Source organism: Mastomys coucha, unplaced genomic scaffold (genome assembly GCF_008632895.1).
Source record: "Mastomys coucha isolate ucsf_1 unplaced genomic scaffold, UCSF_Mcou_1 pScaffold7, whole genome shotgun sequence".
Classification (NCBI taxonomy): Eukaryota; Metazoa; Chordata; class Mammalia; order Rodentia; family Muridae; genus Mastomys; species Mastomys coucha.
Window position 1 is genome coordinate 10,953,191 of NW_022196913.1, and position 8,866 is coordinate 10,962,056.

The 8,866-nt window shown below is 43.3% G+C and overlaps 1 protein-coding gene across 1 annotated transcript; it reads left to right on the forward strand.

Moving 5' to 3' along the window:
• The first annotated feature begins 10 nt into the window (after nucleotides 1-10).
• Nucleotides 11-8,866, forward strand: Klf6 (Kruppel like factor 6). The gene is made up of 4 exons (XM_031358887.1): nucleotides 11-367; nucleotides 3,243-3,819; nucleotides 5,128-5,251; nucleotides 5,741-8,866. The coding sequence occupies exons 1-4, from the start codon at nucleotides 164-166 to the stop codon at nucleotides 5,790-5,792; spliced, it is 957 nt and encodes a 318-aa protein (XP_031214747.1). The 5' UTR covers nucleotides 11-163; the 3' UTR covers nucleotides 5,793-8,866.

Consider the following 8,866-nt stretch of genomic DNA (forward strand, 5'->3'; position numbering starts at 1 on the left):
GGGGAGGAGGGGGGAGCCTGGCAGCGGAGCTTTGAATAGGGAAGTTTTGCTGGGGTTACGCTTGCAGTCAGTCCGCTGTTTGCAAATATTGCGTGGGCTCGGCGCGCTGCGGGCTGCGGGAGGGTCCGGACCCGGCGTCCGATTGCAGCGCCATCCAGTTTGCATGAAACTTTCACCTGCGCTCCCGGGAACAGTTTCTGCTCCGACTCCTGATCGTTCACCTCCCTGTTTTCCCGACAGCGGGGACTGTCTTTTCCAACCCGACATGGATGTGCTCCCAATGTGTAGCATCTTCCAGGAACTACAGATTGTGCACGAAACGGGCTACTTCTCGGCTCTGCCGTCCCTGGAGGAATATTGGCAACAGGTAAATACGGATTTTTTTTTTTTTTCACCTGCCCTGTGCGCCGAGGAGGTAGTCGCGCGGAGGAGAAGGCAAGATGGTGTGTGCTTGGAAGTGCATCTTTTTAAATGATGATTAGCATTTGCCTAATTAAAAATATAAAATAATGATCTTAAGATGCCCTTCTGCTTCCTGGAATGATGAAGGCACTGTAGAGCGAGCCTTCGGGAGCGAGAAGTAGAGTTGTCATTTGTGTGGAGGCGAGCTCTCCTTCCCAGTACGTTTTTATTTCTTCATTTTTTTTTTCTTTTTTGCTAATTCCGAGCTTCCGAGCAACATACACCTGAGGGGGGACCCCAAATTCCTCTAGCCGATCCAGACCTGAGCCGTTGGCACAAGTTTGGGGCTTGTGTCAGCTCCAAACTCCACAGCTGGACCCTGTCACATGAACGAGCTTGCCTTGACTGCCAAGAAATTTGATTTAAGGATTTTGGTTTTGTTTTGATATTTGTACATCCGATTTTTAAAAGCCTTAATATTTTGCTCGCAGAACACGGTAGTTCTTTTTCAACTCAAGGCCATTTTTAGTTTCTTTTCCTTCTGGATAATTTCTTAGCATTCATGTATGTCTGCCTTGTTTTTCTTACCTGCTTTTCTTGTTGACTGCGCGGCGGGTGTGTGTGTGTGGGGGGGGGGTGCTGTTTGCACACAAGTGACTTGTCAGTCATATGACAATGAGTCCATTCCTAGTTGCTTCGGGTCTTACTTTGGGCAAGAAAAATCTCGAATTTTAGTGGAACTAGAATTTGGGGCAACGGGAATAAAAAGAAACACCCCCTCCCCCTTCTAAGTCATAGGATTCTGTGAGTGGCAAGAAAATTCTCAAACACTTTTACCATTGTCTTTAAAAACGATGATTCCGTGGCCGTCTCTCGACCCTTCTGGGCTGGCTTTTTTTTTTTTTTTCTCCAAGTGAATTAGCAGATGAAATAAATTCTGCCGATTTCACAACCTCCCAGGCTTTAAAACGCAGGAAAAGCGAAGTGTTGGCTGAAACCTCCGCATGCCGGCTTAATTGTTCACAATCCTCTCTGCCTTTCTCTCCCCCTCCCCATTTTTCTTCCTCAAAGAAGCTGCTCCCTGGGACGTGATTGAAATTGATCTTAGTAGTTTCCTTTAGGCATTTGGGATTTGGGCAACTAGCCAGACTTGGCTCCTGGTCCCCTTCAGAGCCTTTTAAACTCCCAGAGAGCTTCGATCAGGTCCCCACTGCTCATCAGCATAATGGAGATTTTAAATTAGCCAGTTGATTAAAGTTTAACAAGATCTTCATAAATGTGCTCGGCCATTTCTTTGGAACATCAATAATAGGTATCACTACCTCGATTCTTAATACTGTATGTACTGTAACAGACATCGAATTTTGGGGGGAAAGGGAAAACAAGCACCCCCTCTTCCTTAGCTTGCTTGTGCTCCCTGTGTGAAGCCAGGGCTTAGGATGTGTGTATATTGTGATAGAAGGCACATTGTTAAGTAAGCATTAGTCCTTTTGCTGGTAGCCTGTGCTCAAGATGGTCTGTATCCTGATAACAATTTTTTGTTGCAGTTTAGTGCCCAAATTTCTGTCTGTAGAATAGAATACACAGAGGCACAGACAGCCTTATATGGGCATGCAGGCAAAGCTAGTGAAAAATCAGGGCCTACAGAATTGAATCCTAAAATATTTCCTACCATTTTTCTTTTCCAGTGGCTAGAAAGTTTGAGATGGTGGGGAGAGGGGATTGCTGATCTCTGCAGTGTGTAGCTCCTTGAAAGGTTGGTAGCAGGGCTGGGGAAGGGGCACCCTGTCATGGCACACTGCATGTATATTTGAGCTGGGTCCTTATTTGGCAGCTGGTCAGAATTTCAAAAGGAAGTCTCCTTTGGCATTGCGTGAAAGAAAAAGGAGTGATGACTCATAGTGTTGTACCCTTGGCCGGGAGATAAAGTCCTTGTTCATTGTGGGACTCCCAGAAGGGCCAGGGAGTAATTTCCCCTTTCCATCCTTTACAATAGCAGAGAGCCATTCTGGAAGAATTCACTTCTGTTGTGGAGCTTTCTTGTTTCCCTCTGGCCAGTGGGAAGAAATTATTAAAGTTTGGTGGTATCAATAGTTCTGGACTTGGGAAATGACATTTAAAAATATATACGTGTATAAATGGATATATATACACATATGTATGTATGTATGTATGTATGTATGTATATATTTCCTAGGTCCCAGCTACCCAGAAAATAAGAGGTTTCTTTTTAAATCTATCGATGTCCCTGAAGTGAATACAGCAGACAGATATCTGCTGTCTGTTCTCTGACTACAGCCAGCCCTATATTGTCAGCTGTGCCTCCCAAGGGGGTCTTCAGACCACACTGTGTGCTGTGCAATCTTTCTGTTCTGTTGTGTGAACACTCGTGGATAGCTGAGGCTCTCTCATTGATGCTCATAGTTGTGGAGAATGTCAGAGGATCTGGTTAAACCTGTTAGGTTGGGAGGGGGAGTGATGTGTGTAAGACTGGTTTGCTTTATGTAGTTTACCAGGATCGTCATTAGAAATGTCAACACTTGTAACTATAGCAACAAAACAGGCTTAGTGATCATCACTCATTGTGGCCATTGGTCCAACACTGGAGAAACCAAGAGAGGTCTCACCTTTGCTTTTCCTTCAGATTCCTAGAAACAGCTTTCCTCTAGCATCCGTGAGGAAATAGATTCGCATTACAGAAGAATTTATGACCTGACACAGAAATAATTTTTTCAGCCTTTGTTGCATGTTTTCTTTTCTTTTCTAATTCCTGTGTGCTTTCGGTTCCACTTTCAGTAGCAGTAACAGTCACGTGCCTTCTTGTGGTTCCTTTTGCACAGACCTGCCTGGAGTTGGAACGCTATCTTCAGAGTGAGCCCTGCTACGTGTCAGCCTCTGAGATAAAATTTGACAGCCAGGAAGACCTGTGGACCAAATTCATTCTAGCTCGGGGAGAGAAGAAGGAGGAATCAGAACTGAAGATTTCTTCCAGTCCCCCAGAGGACTCTCTGATCAGCTCCAGCTTTAATTATAACTTAGAGACCAATAGCCTGAACTCTGATGTCAGCAGCGAGTCTTCGGACAGTTCGGAGGAACTTTCACCCACGACCAAATTTACCTCTGATCCCATTGGTGAAGTCTTAGTAAATTCAGGAAATCTGAGTTCCTCTGTCATTTCTACACCTCCTTCTTCTCCAGAAGTGAACAGGGAATCTTCTCAACTCTGGGGCTGTGGGCCAGGAGACCTGCCCTCACCCGGGAAGGTTCGAAGTGGGACCTCTGGGAAGTCTGGTGACAAGGGTAGTGGCGACGCCTCCCCAGATGGCAGAAGGAGGGTACATCGGTGCCACTTTAACGGCTGCAGGAAAGTTTACACTAAAAGCTCCCACTTGAAAGCACATCAGCGCACTCACACAGGTCAGTCCCCTTTTGGGGCCTGGGCAGTCAGCTGCTGGTGGGTGCCCGTGAATCGAATCAGCGCTGGGAGGGAGCCAGGGCTTCCCAGGATGTGGTCACAAGCAAGGAAATCCTCACTTCCTAAATTCTTGTCTCCAAGGAATTGGGTCTTTTTTTGGAGTTCAGAGTAGAATCTTAAAAGACTGGACATTTGAATCAGATGAATGGTTCATGCTTTCAGATTAAACAAGAGGCTAGATCACATTCTCCATGGACACCCAAACCTTCACCCATTAGGTGCTCATTTCCCATTGTCCATGCATCGTGCTATGTTGGGTTGTACCTCTTTCTTTGTCATGTAAGTTCAGGCTCAGGATAGAAGGTCCTTGGGCAGCCTGGAGTTTGCTGATGTTGACACTGGTATTTTGAGGCTTCAGTGTGAGCAATAGTCTTGGCCAGTGGGCATTTACTGTGAATCCTCTGTGTCACTCAGCCATGTAGAACAAGGGCTTTGTTAGTGCAATGCCACTACTTAGATTGAATTCTGTTTGTTTGAAACTGCCAGCACAACATGCAGGATAGGAGGGGAAGGATAACAGGATAAGTAATTGTAAACTCAAATCTTACCAAGAGGATAGTCAGATTCTTGAGAGATGAAGTCAGGGCCCTGAAGAGGCACAGAGCTAGGAGAGGATATGAGTGTCCCCAAACAAGACAGTTTTTTGCCTCGGGTTGATTTGAGCATCATTTTTCACTCACGGGTAGCATTTTACTTTTCTACACCTATAATTTAGCTAGGGAGTGATGTCAATTTGGTCGTTTGATTGCCATCTAGAAACTGATCCCAAAGCCCTCTGAATGAGGTTTCTCAGAAACTCATGATTTCAGTTTTGTAGAAATGTAGAAGGTCCCGGACGACTCATTCCACAGGGAAATGAGTAAGGAACCAGATAGTGTTGGAGGGGGCGTCTCCATGGAGAAAGCAATAATCTCCCTCAGCAAGGCTGTGGGTCCTGTGGACTGACACCTCACCCTGCAAGTATGTCATCAGTCTGAGTAATTGTCATTGTTATGAGGTAACTTTGATTCTGGTACCATGACTTTGTCAAACCTGGATCCCTGGAACACACATCGAGTGAGCCCGTCAGGCTAGGTTAGAAAAGACCTATGCTTGTGACCTTTAGTTAGCCAAAGGTAACGTACTGCCATTAAAGCACACAGTGAAGTCTGTAGGCTGAGGGGACCCCATGGTATATGTTGTTCAATCTTCTCCCTTCCCCCATCCTGTCAGTGAAGTCATGGTGCTTTTGTCATGTGCTCTTTTCCCAGGAGAAAAGCCTTACAGATGCTCATGGGAAGGTTGTGAGTGGCGTTTTGCAAGAAGTGATGAGTTGACCAGACACTTCCGAAAGCATACTGGTGCCAAGCCTTTTAAATGCTCTCACTGTGACAGGTACGTCAGTGAAGGCTTCCCAGGAAACAGAAGTGTGGGATCATGGGAATGAGGAGGAACCCAAGCAGAGTAGGTGTGTGCAGTAGACCTTGGAAAGAAGGCCAGTGGTTTCCCATTACTTGGTGCCATTTCTTTTAAGTCTGGGGCTTTTGCGAAAGTCTCTGGTACCGTGACTGTCTCTCTTAGGAAGCAGTGTGCCAGATTTCTACAAGAAAACTGTCTAGGGCAAGGCTTTCAAAATGGGCTCCAACAGTTTTCAAATTCAAAAACTGAGAGATGAGTTCCTTTAGACCCTCCATGGGACTTCTGGGACTTCCTAGGTGTTCTCTGAAGATGTCTTCTTGAATATGTATTCCTCTGCCTTGGGGTTCCCTGTCCCTAGAAGTATTGACAAAGACTCAGAGAACTTGGACAGGGACCATGGTATCTGGTGCGCCACACAATCCGGGAGACAAAACTCACTGCTTTGTTTCTGATTTGCCGTTGCAGGTGTTTCTCCAGGTCTGATCACCTGGCCCTGCACATGAAGAGGCACCTCTGAAGGAGCAGAGGAACAAATCCTGTAGGCTAAAAGAGGCTTCCAGGCTAAGAGGCGGCCATGGAAGGAGGGATGCCTGTACCAGCCAAAGCATGCCATTTGCTTCCTACCCAGTTACCTCCAGGGGCCTCTCTTTGGAAGGTCTTTTGAGGGCTACAAAAGTCATGTCAGAAGCGGCATAGCACCCAGGGTGCATGGTGTTTGGGTGACCCCGGACTCACCACTGGTTCCTAACCTTCTGAGAGGCTCTAAGCTTTTTGCCGTGAGCATGCGCACTGAGAATGTTAATGGGTGGGATGATTGTATGTTGAGGATCTATTACTGACTGTATGGTGAGGCAGACTTTTTTTTTCCCCCTTTGTGGTATCAAAAAACTACAAGAGACAGAAAGAAAAGCGGTTTGAATGTTGTGTGTGTGAGGAGTATACCAAGGGATGAGTTGACCACCAATCATTTCCTGAAGGGTGTCTGCACCTTAGAAAAAAATAAACAAAAACAAAAAAAAATAAATAAAAGTTAAAATTTAAAAAAAAAATGGAAAAATGTGGAGGGTGGGAGCGGGAACTCAGGACCCCATTGTGGTGAGTGTTAAGGGCAGGGGGAGCCCCTGTCCCCTTTCCTGTGTGAAAGGACTTTCTGGTGTCTGGTGCAGCTATAGAATGTGCAGTGTGTCAAGTAGCTTGTTTCACTGGCTACACGGAGCTCATTTGTAACCCGTTGTATAAGCTGTATTTACAAATAACAGTGGTCATTTTCCCTTATACTACAAAACAAGTCGTGCATGGTCTGGGGGAGCCATAAACATTTAACATTTTAAATCGGGTCTCCAATCTTGATTCTAATTAATAAGCAGCTATAAGATCTAATTTGTGTAGAATAATGATTCCTTAAGCCATTTAGGCCTGGCAAGACACGAGGCTCCCCCCCCCCACCCCCCAGATCCTTCTATTTTGTAACACTCCCCGTGCAAAATGATCTTGTGCAATGTAGGGTTGTATTTGAATTTACGTTTTTTGGAGAAGCTTAAGGTACCCTTTGGAGAAATTGGACACATGTCAAATGTCTAAATGCTGGGGGCCTAGAAATTACCAGTCTAATGTCACATTAGGCTAAAAACACAAACTTTTTTTTTCTCAGTCAGGTGGAACAAACCACTAAGCTTAGAAACCGTTTTTTCTCATGCAGCTACGTCTCTTATTTATGCCTTGAGGACTCTTTCTGGTTTTCTAGCTGTTAATGCACTGTTGACCTTCATAATGGTGCCTTATGCAACTGGCCCTTCTGTGGGGTCAAATACAGGGGAATGGGTGACGCATGCTTAATTAAGGCTCTTTTTTCACCTGGCATTGTACTGTATCGATGTTTAATATGGACAGAACAAACGAACAACAACGACAACAAAAAGATCACCTCTTTAAGATCCTCCACAGTGACAAACGAACGGACGGGTGAAAAGTCCTTTGACATGTCAACATGTGTTCATTTCCAACAACTTGACTGTCAGTGTTAAAATGGGGAAAAAAAAAGACATGACAATTGAAAACTAATTCTGCTACCATGAGACTCTTTTAAGAGACCTTGCACAACTGTACAGATCACACACACACACACACACACACACACACCGGCTGTATTTATTATGTAACATTGTCACACATATTAAAGATACAGAAGTATTAAACAAACAAACAAGAAAAACCAATGTCAATATCTTGCTCAAAAGGCACAAGTTTTGAGTACCTGTCTAGCTATCTGTTGGTAATACTGAAAGTATACTGCTTTATTATTATTTTTTTTTTTTGGAAAAAAGTGGATGAAATTTTTTGTGTATGTATATTTGTGTGTATAGTATGTGTATGTATGTGTGTATATATATATTATATATAGATAATATATAAATATTTTTTTAAGAAGAAACTAGAATGTTTAGCTAGAAAATTCTACAGCCTGTGAAGAAGTATTTCAAAATGGCCATAAAGGAGGTTAAAAAGAAATTGAAAACTATAACCTAACTTTTATAGAGGCTTTATCTTTAATTTAATAATTTGCTGGAGACATTGTTGGCGTTGAGTCTATCCCAGCCTGCTGATTCTGCCAGTCATTATTGGCAAGCCTGGAATAGGGTACCTTTTGGCCACTCAGAAGGGGCATGAACAAAATACTGGCCAACCAGCTGGACTCAGACACACAAAGGTTTTGACTTTACTTTCAGCCTTACTAGCAGATCTAACCTAAGAGTAAGCTGATCACAGGGATTGTTTTTTAGAATACTTTTTATGCAGATGAAACTATTTTTTCCAGCATGTAGATTCTTCCAGCTTTTTCAAGAAGCACTTTCCCGGAATTTGGCATACCACAGCGTAGACAGCTGATATTTCTGATATTTCATCCAGCTGCTTGGCTTTTTGGGTGTGGATCTTTACATATATGAGAATGAGTCTGGCTGGGCTGGTATTTCGTTTGATCTTCCTGGAAATGAGCAATGATTAAAGCTCCCTTAACTGTTTTTTGTTTTGTTTTGTTGTATCTGGCCTGATGAATACATTTCTCCACAGAACTGATTTCATTTTGCTCAAGGGGAAAATGCACTTTTGTTTGGCAATTCAAAATCCTAGCACTTGATTTGCTGGGTTTTGGAAAACTCCTTTTTTGGCCCTGCTGTGTGCTTATCCATAACAATTCCATTAAGTAAGAAGGTAAACAGAAGAGAAAGAAAACTTGTGCTGGCTCGTCTCACTTATGAAACACATAAATGTTGTTTGATTGGGTGGGGCTGGGCGCCGTATATGTCAATGCCTGTAATTTTAATAATAAGCAAGTACATTCTGTTCAGGTGATAACTGAGCCTCAATCAAGCAGAAACTTTTGCTTGAAATTTAAAAAAAAAATTTCTATTAGTGAAATTTCTTTATTTCTTTTTTTTTTTTGAAGCACCCTGTTATCTAAAGAATCTTTGTAAGATTTTTGTAAAATTTTGTTTTACAAGATTTTATTTGAAATTGTTTTTTGCGAGATTGTTATATTTCTGTATGAATGTATTTTTTATTCGAATAACATAAAAAGAATTCTTATCAGCA